Source organism: Pseudoliparis swirei, chromosome 3, assembly GCF_029220125.1.
Source record: "Pseudoliparis swirei isolate HS2019 ecotype Mariana Trench chromosome 3, NWPU_hadal_v1, whole genome shotgun sequence".
In the NCBI taxonomy this organism is placed as follows: Eukaryota; Metazoa; Chordata; class Actinopteri; order Perciformes; family Liparidae; genus Pseudoliparis; species Pseudoliparis swirei.
Window position 1 is genome coordinate 13,122,751 of NC_079390.1, and position 17,666 is coordinate 13,140,416.

A 17,666-nucleotide genomic window follows, 5' to 3' on the forward strand; every position below is an offset into this window, starting at 1 on the left:
AAATACATCTTGCCGTCGGTGTGGGTGCACTCGGAGCTCCACGTCACATGAGCTACTGACAGTTTCAAACTAAACACTTGCTGCTGAGGTGCTGTAACAAAAGATGAATGCTTAAACTATAGCTTATTACATAAAAACACGAACCATTATCGGTACAAAAAATAACCTTGGGCGTGGGTAATTCATGATTATCACATCATTTTTTTGTGAGGTCACCTTGAACACCAGTGACCTTGAACAATAAAATGTAATCAGTTAATCCTCGAGTCCAAGAGGATTGTCGTGCCAGATATGAAGAAGTTATCCGAAGGTGTTCCTAAAACGGATGAACAACAAACGCCTCCGGCCAAGTTGTTGAGTTATTTAGACAACAACAGAGAGAGATCTCGTTCATAATGAACAAGAAGTTGATTCAATAGAACAGAAACTGAGATTCTTTGTGTTTTTGTGTTTGTACGAGGACACCACAGTGAAGGCCCACCTGCAGTGATGACGTCTCTTTGCTATCCAGAACTCACAGTCACAGTTGAAACAGTGGGAGGCCATGTGGTCAGGCACCCACCTCGTGACCTACACACAGACATCTCCATCAGAACAGTGGTGTACATGGAGGTGCTCCCAGGTATACAGGTGAGGGGGAAGACGGAAGAAGTGAAGCGGACACAGAGAGCATTATTTTAGGCACTGAAGCACTGACCTCTGTGTCCTTGCGCTCCACTCGATCCCAGCTGCCCTCAGACAGACGGTCCTCGCTGTGGGTGGACAGAGAATCCTCCTCGTTGCTGTTGTCCGACTCCCGCAGACAAGTCTGAAAACAGAGAGAAGACGAGCTCAGGTGACGGACGGGAATGCGGGAAGAGAGAAGACTTCCTGAGGATCAAAAGTAACTTCTACAAGTGCTGCTGTCAGAAAAGAGCTTCTAGCACTGGACAGTCCAGCTTTTTCAGAGCTGACAATGATGACACTCACAATGTCGTCCTCATAGTCGATGTCGGGCTCCGAGGGAGGGGTACTGTACTGTTTACTTTCCAGCCTCATCTGCAGCTGTCGCACCTGCTGCCTCAGCACCTCCACCTCCTGCTTGTAGCCCGCCTCGATCTGCCGCAGTCTCTGCTGCACGGCGTCCATGGGCACCGGAAGCCCGTCGTCATCGAGGTAAGCTGGCGCCTGGGATGGGGGAGGGGAGCTGGAAGCGGAGGGCGAGGAGTACGACACGGGCAGGAGCTGATGTCCTGCTAGGGAGTAGCTGTTGAGGGCGGCGGCGGCGGCGGCGTAGCCCGCATTCCGGGCAGCGGACAGCCACCCGGCCTGCAGAGGGCTGCTGGGATAACAGAGAGCCTCTCTGCGGCAGCTCTGTGACCCGTTGGCGATGGCGAAGCCCTGAGAGCGGAGCAGCTTACTGGCCAGCCGACGGCTCTGGTAGGTGTTGTGCTGCAAGGCCCGGCCGATGCCGTAGTGGCTGGCACTGCTGCAGGCGGACTGGACCAAACCCTGGACACTCTCCCAGTGAGAGCCAAGCAAGGACAGGTCTGAGAGCTGGCTCGGGGGGATCAGGTGGCGAGGTGCTACCTGGTTGCCGTCTACAGGAGCTACTGCAACTGTCAACACACACTCTTTCACGACATCTGTCCTTGTGTCCTCTTTCTCCTTCTGGGGATGAACCCGAGTCTGTGGCTCAGGCGTTTCCTCCTCCTCTTCATCATCATTCAAACTATTCTCGGTGAGGTCCTCCCTCACTGTGGGGGGCAGGGCGGGCGGAAGCTCTCCCTCACCTGTGAGCGTCTCTGTGGAGTCCTCCATGGAATGGACGGGCGTTGGCTTATAAACCAGCAGGTCTGTGGCTATCTGGAGGGCATTTGCTCGGCAATCAGTGTGGTCGTCCGGAAGCGGGGCGGGTGCAGATTCAGATTCAGTGCCCTTGCAGGGAAGAGATAAGCACGGCTCTGATCTATGAGCGGGTGACATGGCGCTTTCAGCAGTCCTGGTGGTGCTTTCCGCCTCCAGCGGAGGTGGTGGGAGTGGAGGGTTAGTGATCCGAGGCAAACCGCGTTGAAGGACAGGAGCGGGGAAGAGATTGTGAGCGAATGTGACGTCCTCACTGAGGAGGACCAGGGAAAGGGGCAGAGAGGGCAGGGGCTGTGTGGTGAGACAGGGCTCCTCCACTGCGTCCTCACAGCTCTCTGGACCCGGGGAACACTCCTGTTCCAGAGGCTCCCCGTCACTGCCGTCCAGTTCAGTGTCAGGTGTGACCTCGTCGGAGACGTCTGCAGAGGTTTCTTCCATGGCTGGTGAGGATTCTGAGGCAGAGCGACCCTCCTGGCAGTGCTTATTAAGATTTGGGTCGCTGGAGGTACGCGTCAGGGGCATCCCGTTCTCAAAAGCTGAGAGGAGGTTGTCCATGGAGCGGGTCTTGGGAAGTCTGGAAATCAGAAAATACATAAAAGGGCTCATTTATTTCTCGAAGGTGAAGAAATGGCAATGATGCAATTCTCTGTTTGGGACTGTAGAGGGCAGTCTGGCTTTCTGTAACCGGAGGAATATTTTAATATGATTCTTTAGGGACTGCTTAGGCCAATAAGTACAGTTCCTGGGTAACTGATCAGATTTGCATCAAAGCAACACACCTGTCCAGGGACCGGGAGGTGAGTTCTTCTCCTGTGACACTCGGGGGGAGGTAGAGCTCAATAGAATCGTCCATCGCGGTGCAGGGGGACGAGGTGGGCAGGTAGACGGCTGTCCACAGCTGCAAGGCTCGTGTGTGGCACACTGGCTGCAGCACCTGGCAGACAAACACGTGGTCAACATACAGTTATGATGGTGTCCATTACTTTAATGGTACTGTTGTACTCCCACTGCTATGGGTGGAGAATTAGGACCATTTCTATTTTCTTAGAAATCATTCAGAGGATTAGGGTGGCATATGTGCAATCTTCAAAGATTTAGTTTGAGGATGAAAGTGAAAATGTCTTCATACTGAACTCAGTTCCTTTAAGAAAGTCACAATCTTTTCTGACTAAAAAGCTCAGTGGCTAAAAGTAATTAGTCACCATTTGTTTCTATATTTAACAGGTCGGTCGACTACAAAGGAATAATAGCAACAACGGATTAGTATAATAACTACTGTAATAAGTAGCAAGTACCATATCATGACTGGGGATGTAGAGGAAGTTCTGGAAGTTCTTGTTTCCGTTGCGAAGCAGAGACCACACGGAGCAGGTGCGCTTGTAGATGTTCCTCATCTCCCTCTCGCGAGCATTGTTACACAAGAAGGTCCCGTAAAGACACGAGTACGTGTGCTGCACCAACTTGACCTGAATCAGAATGCATGTAATAAATGAGCTGGTTTCATGTTATGCCAAGCAACATGTCTTTCACACTTTATGGGTGAAATGCAAAATGAATAGTCCATATTAGATGAACAGAGAAGTCAAAAGGGTTGTATGACCACCCACCAGGAAGGCCTCGTTGAACTCAAAGAGACATGGGAACTGTTTGAGCAGCTGGTGAACACAGTCCAGCCACTGCAGGAAGACGGGACACTGCTCGCTGACGTCGTCAGCGTTCTCCTGGTGGCCACAGCGGTCCCCAAACTTATGACCGTAGTCCAGCCACTCGGTCTCTACAAGCACCTGGAAGCCCTGTGGACGACACGGCAGTCAGAACTGAAGGTGATAATATTATTTGAGGATATGATTTAGAAATCTAATCCTATAACAGTCAGATCCACTATGGGCACATTTTGTCTAAAATCTAACTGCATTCTGGGGCCAAAGTGTGCAGACTCTCTTACCTCTAATGTCCTGTAGTAAGGGTCAAGCAGGATCTTGGAGAGGGCTACAATCTGGGGTGTGCGGTCCCACCCGTCGGAACAATGCACCAGGACAGGACGGCCGTCCCTCTCCACCGCAGAACACACCAGGGTGGCTGCCTTCAGCATGACGGACAGGTGCTGCAGCCAACGGGTGCTCTCAAGTGCAGAAAGCCAGCTGGAACACCAGAGATGACCGATTAGATAAGTACAAATCGATATAGAGCATGTCTGGAGCCTAGATAGTGTGGTAACCCAGGGTTAAGTTACACTGGGTTGTGAGGCTGATGAGGTTAGAAGGAGGATACCGTTGACACACACACATATATATATACATATATGTTTAAATATTAGTGCTGTGAAAAATAACGCGTTATGATTAAATTACAGGATTAATTAACGCATGCGCAGAATGAGGTTCCAATACGTCTGTTGTTGGTCGTCTCTAACCAGCAGCATGTCATTCTGTCTCTACGTGTCGCATTAACAATACTCGGCTCTCCGTCTCGCGCGCCGCAGAGCTCCGATGCCGGCGTGTGTGCGCACATCGGGACGAAAGAAAGTCACTTGCACCCCCCCCCCCCCCCCCCCGTCAACAACTCTTCTTGGCTCAGCCGCGATGCGCGCACACTGGTGAGCACACTCTCACTAGCACTAGCACGCCGTAGGTGGATGTCACAAAAGCTGACGTTACATATGAAGTGAGTAGTACCAAACACCATCTCCCGGTACTCACCTGAGTAACTCACTGAACAAGTTGTGTGCACCCCTGTGTATAAATCCGTCTCGTCAGAAATCTTTATGTTCTCACAAAAATATACTGAGAATATCGGTAATATGTGATTAATCCACAGAAACCTGTGATTAATTTATATATATTAGGGCTGTCAGCGTTAACGCGTTAATCTATGCGATTAATTTGGCCGCGTTAACGCACTAAAATATTTTAACGCAATTAACACAATTTTTAAACCGCGGCAGTACGGTTTGACACTGTTTCCGTTTTTAAAACAATTATTTCTCCGCGAAAATAAGGAGCAGAAATCAGTTTAACTCGTGGATGAATCAGTCGGGTTTCCTCCTGCTCCTCCTTCCTCCCGTCTCCCCCTCTGATACACAGAGAAACCGAGGGGCGACGTGTCGGGTGACGCGGCGCGGAAAGAACGCGACACACGAAACCTTCACCGTGATTGGTCAATCCGTTTGTCTGTCAACATTTCGGGAAAAAACAACCAATGAACACTCAGTAAATCACAAAGGACCTCCCACCTCACAGGTTAGGCTCATTTAGCAGCCTGTCAGTCAGAGAACCAGAGAACACGGCGTGAGGACAATGAGGCTCATTTCAGAGCTGAGATTGTTCTGGAATGTTTGATGTATAACACGTGGGGGTGTGTCACATGCAAAAGACTTTAAACGGTGAATTTAATTTATTTTGTAAAATGTATAAAATGCCCCCAGCCTCCAGAGGGTTAACGTGACATATTTGAATGTCAGTCAGTTACCAAGGCCACTGGTTCTGCTGCTGTTCAATGTTAAAGATGACAGGACCAATGGGGTCTCAATATACTTTTTTTTATTTTACTAATCTGATGTTTCACTGAAGAAACAATTTATCATCCACGATATTAAATACCTCGCTGGCACTGTATATGTAGGAGCCTCTTTGAAAACACAGCTCTGTGTGAAGTTTTGTCTTTAAAAAGAAGGAAACAACTTTTAAGCGCGATTAATCGCAATTTCAAAATGTGCGATTAATTAGTTAATTTTTTTTAATCGATTGACAGCCCTAATATATATACACATACATACATATATATATATATACACACTACCATTCAAAAGTTTGGAGTCATCCAGACAATTTCGTGTCTTCCATGAAAACTCACTTTTATTTATCAAATTAATTGAAAATTGAATAGAAAATATAGTCAAGACATTGACAAGGTTAGAAATAATAATTCATATTTGAAGTATTAATTTTGTTCTTCAAACTTCAAGCTCAAAGGAAGGCCAGTTGTATAGCTTATATCACCAGCATAACTGTTTTCAGCTGTGCTAACATAATTGCACAAGGGTTTTCTAATCAGATATTAGTCTTCTAAGGTGATTAGCAAACACAATGTACCATTAGAACACTGGAGTGATATTTGATGGAAATGGGCCTCTATACACCTCTGGAGATATTTCATTAGAAACCAGACGTTTCCACCTAGAATAGTCATTTACCACATTAACAATGTAGAGTGTATTTTTGATTAAAGTTATCTTTATTGTAAAAACAGTGCTTTTCTTTGAAAAATAAAGACATTTCCAAGTGACCCCAAACTTTTGAACGGTAGTGTAAATATATATATATATATGTGTGTATATATATATATATACACATATATATATATATATATACAGGACTGTCTCAGAAAATTAGAATATTGTGATAAAGTTCTTTATTTTCTGTAATGCAATTTAAAAAAACAAAAATGTCATGCATTCTGGATTCATTACAAATCAACTGAAATATTGCAAGCCTTTTATTCTTTTAATATTGCTGATTATGGCTTACAGCTTAAGAAAACTCAAATATCCTATCTCTAAATATTAGAATATCATGAAAAAGTATACTAGTAGGGTATTAAACAAATCACTTGAATCGTCTAATTAACTCGAAACACCTGGAAACACATTTTCAAATGTTTGATTTTGTTTTGCTGTTATAAATCTTTTTTTTAACTTGGTCTGAGGAAATATTCAAATTTTATGAGATAGGATTTTAGAGTTTTCTTAAGCTGTAAGCCATAATCAGCAATATTAAAAGAATAAAAGGCTTGCAATATTTCAGTTGATTTGTAATGAATCCAGAATGCATGACATTTTTGTTTTTTTAATTGCATTACAGAAAATAAAGAACTTTATCACAATATTCTAATTTTCTGAGACAGTCCTGTATATATATATATATATATATAGATAGAGAACTCCCTACATCGTGAAACGCCTCCATCAGAATAACATCAGGTCTTAAAATAACCTGGCGTGACATCAGAGCAGCTGAGATAACTTGTATATACAACCACGCATAAAACACACATACAATCGGAGCTGTAAGAACAACCCAGATGGAAACCCAGGAACAAATGGAAATGCATTACACACGTATCCACAGTCAGTGTGTACAGACAGACAGCTGGCCACCCCAGCAGGAAGGGACTGGATGGTGGCAGCGTTCCCATTTCTCTGTGGTGTTGCATTACTGTGAGGTGAAGCCATTAAAACCAGGGGGTGGAGGGGTGGGGAGAGGCAAAAATAAAGCAAGAGCTGCTCAGAGAGAAAGGTCAAACGGATCGACTTACTTTCCTGGATCTGGGATCTGACTGCAGACGGTCCTCAGAGCCTGGAAGCTGTTCCTGATGGCGTGGATGTTGGCCATTCCCATGAACATCACCTCACAGTTGGGGTAGTACTCTAAATACAAACACAGAAGACATAAACAAGGCTTCACTTGGTGCTTTTTTTGGGCGGTGATTTGTGGCGAGTCACTGGTGGCAGTAATCACTTTCTGAATATATTTAGTCAAACATTCTCATTAAGTTTGGCACTGTTTACAATCCAGGACCGAGCAGCACAAATTAAAAGCGTAATCAAAAGCAGCACGGACCAACTTCACGATCAACTTTGAGATTTAGCAGGCAGTTTCGTCTTTATTGAACGTTGGCCTCTATAAAAGACAAATCCAGTGGCATTGCAGGACTGCCAGGAGTTAGAATGTTTTTAGGTGCAACACAGCAAAGAAAACTACATGTACCCGTTGAAGAGTTGCCCGTTCAGAATGGCCTGTGGTTTTGCTTGCTCACACAAACAGTTCCCCACTCGACACTTCACGCCCTCGGGTCCTGAGCAGTACACTTGCCAAAGCACACCAAGTCAGTCAGAAACACCTAACTTTTCCGTACAAGGTCAGCAACCTAGGCCCCGACAAAAACTTCCTCAAACTATTAGTTTGTTCATGTTCAGATAAAACCTTTTTGTTATGTTACTATTCTAACACTTCGCTTGAAGAACCTTACAAAAGCCCCGGGAGAATGCAGATGTACTTCCTACTTAATGAGTAGGTTACTTCAGAGGGAAACATTGTACTACGACATCTACCCGACGTAGAAATGTCACTCGTTACAGATTTGATTCACAAAATACGACAATTAAAATACAATGCATTATCATTCATGAAACGATCCAGCTTTATATAATTTAAGCGCCACCTACAATACCTTTCCTAAACAACCTCCTGTGAAAAGTCGGGGAACGTTAGCAAAACAACCTCCCCAAAAACTTGAACTACAAGAATTTATTTGACCAACGAACGGTCCCAGAACTTTCGAACTTTTTTAGATTTGACCTTTTATTGTTCATATATTTATTTATGACTTTGATTAATTCTTCTTGCACTGCCATATCCCACATCCCCAGTTGAGGAAAGAGTGAAAAGTAAAGCAAAAGAAGGTTTGCCCAAGGAATAAAAATCACTAAATGTGGTTCTAAAAACCAACATTTAGGCTAAACATTTTTTATTGAATTATGACATTTTTGGAAAACTTGGTCGCACTAACTAACCTTCACATTCGCAGCCTCCGCCCTTGGCTCGGTTGGCCACTGCAGCGGTGTATGAGCGAGCATCCAGAATCAGCAGCTTCTGTGGGACGGTGTTTTCATCGCAGCCAGAGCCGCCCGTCAGCGAGGAGTCTGGAGACAGGCGGGAGGACAGAGATGATGTGTTATGAGAGGAAAGCGTTTACGTGAAGCCAACTGCCAGGGGAAGTAAGAGAGGGAACGCATTGACAAAGAAAGAGGAAATCTGAGAAGTGCCACGAACTATTTGCAACCTACTGAAAATCAATATCTTCACCTGATGACACAACCACAGTGTTGCTATAGGGAACCAGCACAAGCCAAGAGACCCCAACGATAGCTAATACGGAGAAAGACAAATATTGACTGAGGATGCAACTAAACTTCTTCTCTGAGCTACTTCCTCTACAGCCCGTTGTCGTGCATCCAGTCATGATGTGACAGACGCTTTCAAGTCACTCTATGCGATGCACTGGCTGGTGTCCCATTATTAATAGTCTGATTATAATGCAGTAAAATGCACATTATAAAAATGTAAGCAAAGGGAGCATAAATGTCATTTAATTTACATTACATTTGTATTGTAAATGGTGCATTGGCACTGTTCAGCATATATATTATTTTCTTCCTTCCGAGTCTTAAGGACATTTTCAAATAATCGGGCCAAATTTGAGTGCAGTCCTAAAAGCTTAAGTGCTCGTACGGGGCATGCATGAAGCTGCTTTACCAAAATCACTATCGGACGAGTCGTGAGCTTCCCCACGCTGTCGGCAGGCTAGCGCTCCACAGGTGCCCTTGGCCATCTGACACGCCTTGGCGATGGATGTCACCAAGTACTCATCATCAGTGTTCCTCCAGCCCCACCAGCTGATCTCAGGCTGGCTGCATCGGGAGATCACTGCCCCGTTCTTCTGGTGCCTGGAGTTTGAGGTCAGACAGTCAGTAAACAAGCAAAAGTAGATCTCACAAATGTGCATATTTGTGAAAACATGCGACAGCACGTGTATGACTGTAGGTCAGTAAAGCCACCTGTAAACCACCACAGGGATCCTTTTCCAGGATCTGAAAGAAGCCACACTCTCCAGCTCCTTGTCTGTGATCCATATTGGAACCAGAAGCTTCTGTGGGTAGCTGGAGCACAGCCTGTGGACAAGAAGGACACCATTTGTGAAGACTAAATGCGGTTTATACTGCTGCCTACATTAAACAGCCAGGCTCGATGAAGAGAAGCAACTACAGCCTTTCAGTGAGAAAACACCCAGAACAAGACAACGCAGTGACATTGAGCTGCAAAAAACAACATTCAGTATTTCAGGGTCACTACTTCATCAAGAACGAATCACAAAGTGCGACTGCCTGACACCATCTGTCTCTGCTCTCCTCAGCCTCTCTCATAATACTTTTTTCATCATCTATTCACCTGCTGACTGTCTAGGGAGGGAAGAGACAGTCTGTTTCTGTGTGAGAGCAAGAGAGAGAAATACAGTGCGGAGTCATGGGCCTCAGCAGGTTTAATTAGCTAGTTGTCCTGTGTGTCTCTCTCCCTCAGCAGGACGTGCTCTCTTCGGCCCTCCGAGCAGACTGACCTTTTTTTTGGTAGTTTATTTGCCCAGACAGCAAAGGGGAGAGACACCAACACACATGCATTCTAGTTAAAGACTGGACTTGCTAGAGGTCAGACAAAGGCGAGCCGATATACAACAAGACCAGAGTTATTGAAGGAATTTTAAAAGGAAGAGTCCACTGTAAATCTATTGAGTATTGAATAATCAGCAAAAGTACGTTGAAATGTCCATAAAAACGTCTTCAACCATCTTAGCAGTGCATTTAATTCCTCTAAGGTTGAGCCGCCTCCACAAACCTTGTTACACAAATAAATCGCTGAACAAGCTACTTCCAATGTTTAGCATATTATTAGTAAAGTGAGGGTTGTTTGGAACACTCAAAATATATATATAAGTGGCAAATAAGTGGATGACACTGCCTTATCATGAATATTGATAATGTAGCTTCAAGAGGTGTCAACACTGATGCATTTTGGAAAATTGACAGTTAAAATGAATGCATTATTAACCTTTAGTCGTCCCCGTTCGCAGAGTGGACATCTATCACTCCATTACAGATTCTCAGACAAGTTAGATGATGTTTTCTTCTCTATTTTACAGATTCAAGAACTTTCCATTCACGATAAATAATGATAACCTGGGTGAATGCAAGTCACACCAAATCAAAATAATTATAAGGCGATGACTATGTTTAATATGACATAATAGAAATAATAATAATACTCTTGTAATTGAAGCGGTTACACACTGCTCAACAATGCTGAGACGTGCCAACACATAGACCCACAAGCTGTTTGTCATCTATTCAGGTTGTTCATACTGTAGTTAGTGCCTCACTACTCCTGCCTCATTCCAGTCCTACCCGCTCACAGCTCTCAAAAAGCTCTTTGAAACACCGTCACTCACGGTTCCCTCTGCAAGCGACCGTCTCTTTATATTTACAGTACTGTATGGCTATCTGCAGCGACAGAGGTGCCATTTCTATTTATGGTAAAGTATCTGTGACATACTTGAAATTGCAGTTTATGTCCGACACTCTCCAGACGTTCTGTGTGTCGAATCCCATCCTCTTGACCTCCATTTCCATTCGCTGACGCACATGGTCACCTGCACACGCAGAGAGAGCACATTATTTTAGCAATGTCAACATTCTAACCAAATAAGAAAATCCAGTTCAGAAATGTAAGTTCAGTCGTGATTGACACGTGTGTACGTGTGTGTGTGTGTGTTGACCTGGGCGACAGAGATGGATGTGCTGGTCTTCGTCATCAGCGTTGCCTCCCAGACACCAGGCATGATAGGCCAGAGCGAACAGGTTCTCCAGCCGGGCGGGGTGAGCCACGGCCCGGTTCAGGCGCTTGACCCACTCCTGGCATTGCTTGAACGTCGCAAAGTGGCATCTACGGGCAACAAGATGATAAGAAAGACGAGTGAAAGCCAAGTGCAAAATATCTTGTGATAACTTCATGTAACAAGAAAAACAAGAACAACTCATTTGTTGAGATGTTTAGTGGTGTTCCAGCCACGAAACACGAGTGGCTGCCTAACAATGAGGAACAATAGATGGCACATCTGTCGCTGAGCATTTGAAGGCGTCCCTCATTTCCAACATCACAGAAGTTCATGAACACAAGAGAATTTCCAGCAACTATGGTCTGGGGTGCACATCATCATAGAAAAAATGTGGTCCGGGAGACACCTTCTGCTGCACGATCTACAACGACCATGGTTTGAGTACTTTGGTGTCGATCTATCCGACTGTCCGACTTTTTGCCTCCGCAATAGTGTGACACAATCTGACAGGCAGAAATATAAACATTTGGCAAAGTCATCAAAACCAATTCTATGGTAGTTCCCCCTACAGCAGGTCCACATTTGACCATGATGACTCACAAGGTGAACACCATACCAGGGTTGCCGTCGGTAAATTTGACATCAATTTATTATCGACTGGAGGAAAAGGAAAGATTCTTCAGTGTTTACCTTTAAACGCACTGTTACACCGTTTGGTTTCATTTATATATTTCACTTTAATTTTTCTATTTAGCAGTTGCTTCTGGAGCTTGGTATAACATGTTTTCACGACACATTGTACTGTGTGTGAGATACATGGATTTGATTTTGACATAATAATTAAGAGCAACAGGCTAGATTACTATGTTGTGCTTTCAAACCCATGTTTCAGTGATATATTGACATTATAATTTCTTGCAAAGAAAGCCACGATTTCCATAATCACTCATGTCATGGGGTCATTTAGGACAGGATGGAGGAGCTAGAATAGCACTAGAATTATATTAACGTCACTGTATTACTACTGTAGGGCTGTAAACTTTAATTTTACACTTTGGTAGTGTGGATATATTGTCTCCTCTCAGCCAGACAGAAACTCCTGTATTATTCATTAAAACGCATCCCACTGTACAGTATTTACTCATATTGATAACCGCATTAATCTACCTGCATATGTATGCCGTGTTTAGCCTGCGAGTGAGCGGCTCTCCTTACCTGACAACTTTGGAGTCTTTGCAGATGATGTGCAGCTGGAACATATCTCTGCTCTCCACACTCTCGATGAGCCTGAGAGGAACCTGCAGGGGGAGACAGACTGCACGTGTGACCCGCCTGATGGCCCGCTCGGAGCAGACGGCTCACCTGCAAAGAGGTTGCGACCCTCTGGTCTAATGCATACAGAATCCAGACTAGAGTATACATGGCACGGCTCTATGAGCTCGCTGTGGAGGGGAAGAAGGCCACGGAAGTGTTTTAACTTTGCCTCTAGACTTCTGTGTTGATACCAAACAGCTATAAACTTGCAGTCCTCAGGATTTTCTGTTCTGCTTTCTACATTGTTTAATGATCCTGTGAACAGAAGTGTTAACAAAGGCGCTGCTAACATGAATTCCAAAATCGCCCACGCAGTTTTGATTTTTGTCGAACATTTATGCAAAAGCCATTTGTGCACCGAGTAAATCCTATTTCATGTCTTATAGTGAGACAAAAGTGGTTCTCAAGGTCAGCCAACACGCTGCCCTGCAATAAGTGTTCCTCCTGTCACAGACAACAATAAATCCAGTGTTACCACTAAATTGAGAAAAAATTACAATTCTTCCTCAGCACACTAATTGCTTAAAATGAATGATTTCAAAAGGTCTAGACAGTCACAGAGGGTGGCGTTACATCATATGGTACTCACAGATATCTCACTGTCCACACCTGGGTAGGTCTAAAACACAGTGACACCGTGGAGTACACACAGGGAGAGAGGGAGGGAGGGAAGACACAAGACAGGAGGAAATGGAAAAAACTATTAAACCAAAAACATTCAGGATATAAAAGAAAATGAAAAGTTAAAAAGGAAAGAAAACATCAAAGAGGTTGAGAAATGGAAGATAACTAAGCGTGCTACTTGCAGCACATGGCTAAGCCGAACGGTAATCATGGAGAGAAAGACAAACATGGATGGGAGCAAAGGGCATGAAAACAGCTTAGAAGTCAGGGATGAATGAGTTGTGGGTGGGGGTGGGGTATGTTGGCATTGATACAGGGTTCATCTGTGCTGCTGGGGTCAAGGTAGGACTCTGAAAGCAGTTCGATAGGGACTGTGGGCTAGAAACGTCTGACCTCAGTGCGTTAATCCGACTCTCTGCTCAAGTCAGTCAACGTCAAGAGGCACCCTCAACATCCTGGTGATCTGCCCTCACCTTCTCCTCATTCTTTCCATAAACTGAATTCTTCTGGAAAAGATGACTGGGATTTGGGAAGGAGGAGGAATTCTGCTGTTAGTGAACGCAAACAATTGGCCCGTTTGTTTGAGCATGGTCTGACGTCAGCAGGAGCGAGTCAGTGGACGTCAGTGCCAGTTGGGGGCGGTTCTTTGGAGCAGAGATGTCGCATTAAACCTCCCGTGACTGGAGATCAGGGGGGGGGGGGTGGTCGCCACTCCTGTGGTAGATTTCTGGTGCAAGCTACTTCATGCCAACTATGCTGGGATGTGACAAAAAAAGTTTTATGGGTACTTCATGTCAAATACTTGGCGGTTTATTTGCCTGGTTAGCACAATTAGGCGTTCATAAATGTTATATGGGGGAAAATGGAAAAGCCTGTGTGCGTCCAACTACACATCATAGCCTCCTCTCTCTCCTGCTATTGGCTGCTGCAGTGGCCTAGAAGTTGTTGAGATCACAGGGACACTCTTGCCATTGGGACTGAAGGAAAACTCTACTTTTGTGCTTCCGTTTATTGCTTGAGACTTGGACTCACGTTGATGACAGAGTCCTTGAACTTGATGTGGAGCCTGTAGTTAGAAATGGCAATGACGGCTTCATCGGCACAGCCAAGATATTCCACCCCTTCCCCCTGAAGAACTGCGAATGGCATCTGTAGAGACACAAAACAAGCAGACTGTTAACGTTTGAATACCAAAGTCTTGACACAAACATCAGATTATTGGCTTTATTAGGTCTACTGCGAGTATAATCAGAATATCAACATTTCTATTTTTAAAAAGGTGTCCTCTCCATGTTCTCCAAGCTGATTCTTATGATTGAACATCTACATATAGAACTTAACAGAACTCAGGGTCTATGCAAGCTGCCCTGTGAGGCAATGACAATGCTAACGTGATGTAGCATAGTTATTAAAATCTCACAAAGAGCCTGGCATTCATACTAGCATAGCTGAAGATGATTTCAACAAATCAGCCTTAAAATGCTCAGTCAGATTCTTTGTCCCGTTTACTTCTTTCAATATATTCTGATTTTTAGAAAATCATGTTGAGATTTATTCATGCTAAGATCTTGCACACCGGCATTGTGTACAGACTAAATTTAACAACGATGCATTTTGCAATTTTGTTTTTTCAGAAAAATAACTGGAAAGTATTCCGTTTTTTTTACCCAAATTCAAGCATCATATCGTAACATTATTCAAACAAAAATTGGCGAAAGCATAACCAACAGGTCAAGTTTGTGCTTGCATCGTCCTGTCCTGCCAACTCGAGACCAAGCTGGTAATGATTGTGGACGGAGTGACATTGCAGATATGATGAAATGGGGGGACAAGGGAGGACAGTGTGTTTGTCCAGTAAGCAAATAGTTTTACAGGAGGACCGTTGTGAGCAGAGGGCTCGTCGCTGAGCCTGAATAAGCGGGCAGACAAAGGGCCGGGCTGGGAGTCCATTGATGGATCTCAAACTGGATAATAACATTCTTACTTGCAGTACTCATTTTAATCACAGCCAAGCCAGCCCAGACAAACATGAACCGCTACAGTTCCCAACTTTTAAAGATGTCTCAATTCATATAAAGACAGAAGAGTCCACTAAAGCAGTTTATTGGAGCTACTTCTTAAAGTTATTTAAACATTTAGATTTCAGTAAACTATAATACCCTTTATGACTGCTATAACATTCTGTGGCCCCCAGAGAATAAATCGCTTTCATTCACCTTGCATGAAACATTCCTTCTGATGTGAAACAGTAAAGCGTGTTGGCGCTCGTTATCACTCGCTCCCATCTGACAAATTGAGGATTGTGTTATGTCCATTCGTTTTCTCGTTTACATAACGTCTTCACACGGTTCCCCCGAGTCATCACTTCTGTGTGATCACCTGCATGCCGACGTCAGTTCTGGCTGCCTTAACTTCATCATAAGTCATTGGGGACCACGCATTGCGACCCGTGTCTCGTTGTTTAGCTGTTGGTGGTGAGGACAACAGAGTTGCTCGGAGACAACGTTACCTCACCCTGCATTAGCATGCATTGCTGGGTCACGAATACCTACTGATGCAGGTTGAAAGAGGACATGCATCAGATGAGGATTATGGTCAGATGTCTGAAAATCAGGCTTTCTTAAAAATAACATTAGCCAAAACGGTTAAAAGCACAGACAGCCTTAGTTAGTGCACACAAACTGAATTTATTCCTTTAAAAACATTGAAAAAAAAAAAAACTAATATTGGAAAAGTGTCAAAAGCTTTTAATGACACTTGCTCCAGAGAGCGTAAAAAAAAACCAAAAGACAGCAACAATCCAAGCCCGGACATGTATCAGTGCACCTGCTGTTGCCCATCTTTCACTAAAAATGTGTACGTCAGCCGGGACAGGAAGCATGAGGAGGGAAAGAGTACAGCTTAACCTGGGAAATGGAGCACGTAGTACTCTGCACTCAGACACCAACAGAGCCAAACATAGGCAGCAGGCCCCCTGGCGCTCTGCATTGGGACTTCAAAAAACAAAAAGCTGGAAAGTCTTTAATCAGCTGGCTCCCAAACAAAGCTGAAAACCACGAAGAAACAGTTTTACTGCATGAAAAAGAGGAAAAGGAGCATCTTAATGCTTTGCTTTCTTCATGCGCCATGGGATGTATTCAATGTGCATGAAGTCTCGCCTCAACGGCAGCAGACAGACGAGAACGTGCTGCTGCCGAGTCGGTGAGCTGCGCTGCCGTGGAAGAGACCTAACATGTCCTACTGAGAGCGCCATAGTTAGCATGCTGTACAGACTGGGAGCTGCATTAATCAAGCTGTGCTCCAAAAGTAGGTGCATGAGTCACCGGCAGCCAGCGAGAGCAACAGAAGATGCTGTGTCACGTTTCCTCTACCAAGCTTTCAGCAGCCGAAATACTTAAGAGAGAGACTAGAAAGACCCGTGAATAACACTCAGCCTTGTGAGTCGTGACTTCCAGTTCGAGCAGCCTGCCTGTGAGGACATTCATGTGTGCACACACACAAACGCACAACTGCAAGCATGTACAGCGGCCTGCACGCACACAGGATGAAAGGCAGCAGAGTATTAAATATGGTGGGGTAGGGAATGCCTGTAAGAACCATCAACTGTCAGAGAATCTATCATGGGATTGCATGCAAGCAAAAAACAACAACAACAAAGCAGGGACACACTTATAAACTGCTGGTGTGAATGCAGGGGGAAGGAAGCGACAAATAGGAGTGCAGAAACAGAAGCAGCGACGCCTTTTGGCTCCTCGGCTTAAGAGACACCTCATTAACTTAGTTAGACATGTTCTCACTTTACTTTGCAGGAAAAAAAGAAATCTACCATATCGTTGACACGCAAAGCCTGTGAGCGCACAGCCCCTTACGAAATAATAATAATAGAAACAAAAGCATTTTTTAACCGGTTGATGCAACCCAAGTGGAAACACGCTTCAGCTGAAAACCATTAAAAAAAAACTGAAACATGTAGTGACCCTGGGCTGGGCAACTCCCTCCACCTCCCCTCTCGTCTCGCTGGACAAACATGATGCCCAGCTCCATGAACCAGAGAGCACCAACTCAACACCACGCAGGGCACAGCGCAAGTTATCAGTCACAATTTTGCTACTGGCATCTTCACCATGGAATAGACTCTCAAATGTCTCACTCCAGTGATCTAAATGATTTTTGGTTGCCCGCTCTTTATCCTCTGTAGTGACTTCTGCTTTTTCTGTGGAGGATAGAGGTGTGGAGCAGAGACAGAGCCCTAGAAGTAAAAACATAGGAAAAAGAAAAGGCTGGACAAAAAATAAATAAAACAGATACAAATAATGATGTTCATTTTCATAAAACAAGAAATGTAAAATAATAGTTTGGACTTTGACACGGAGTCAATAATAGGGTTGTATGGATGGCAATGCTTATGGTCAGCAAATGCACTTTGAATGACATGTAGG

The 17,666-nt window shown here is 44.5% G+C and overlaps 1 protein-coding gene across 10 annotated transcripts in view; it reads right to left on the reverse strand.

Moving 5' to 3' along the window:
• mtmr4 (myotubularin related protein 4) overlaps window positions 1–17,666 on the reverse strand; it is a 40,162-nt gene that overhangs the window by 1,859 nt on the left and 20,637 nt on the right. For 5 of the 10 annotated variants that reach the window (XM_056444866.1, XM_056444820.1, XM_056444874.1 and 2 more), the window contains 17 exons: window positions 14,260–14,376; window positions 13,193–13,222; window positions 12,505–12,587; window positions 11,230–11,396; window positions 11,007–11,103; window positions 9,461–9,574; window positions 9,159–9,349; window positions 8,709–8,771; window positions 8,417–8,545; window positions 7,159–7,270; window positions 3,791–3,986; window positions 3,453–3,638; window positions 3,141–3,311; window positions 2,625–2,779; window positions 970–2,419; window positions 698–808; window positions 482–570 (listed from right to left, as the gene is read on the reverse strand). In XM_056444866.1, coding sequence (XP_056300841.1) covers window positions 482–570; window positions 698–808; window positions 970–2,419; window positions 2,625–2,779; window positions 3,141–3,311; window positions 3,453–3,638; window positions 3,791–3,986; window positions 7,159–7,270; window positions 8,417–8,545; window positions 8,709–8,771; window positions 9,159–9,349; window positions 9,461–9,574; window positions 11,007–11,103; window positions 11,230–11,396; window positions 12,505–12,587; window positions 13,193–13,222; window positions 14,260–14,376 — 3,461 coding nt within the window. The remainder of the gene's footprint in view (window positions 1–481; window positions 571–697; window positions 809–969; window positions 2,420–2,624; window positions 2,780–3,140; window positions 3,312–3,452; window positions 3,639–3,790; window positions 3,987–7,158; window positions 7,271–8,416; window positions 8,546–8,708; window positions 8,772–9,158; window positions 9,350–9,460; window positions 9,575–11,006; window positions 11,104–11,229; window positions 11,397–12,504; window positions 12,588–13,192; window positions 13,223–14,259; window positions 14,377–17,666) is intronic. The other 5 variants (XM_056444840.1, XM_056444883.1, XM_056444849.1 and 2 more) reach the window with 3 other exon arrangements.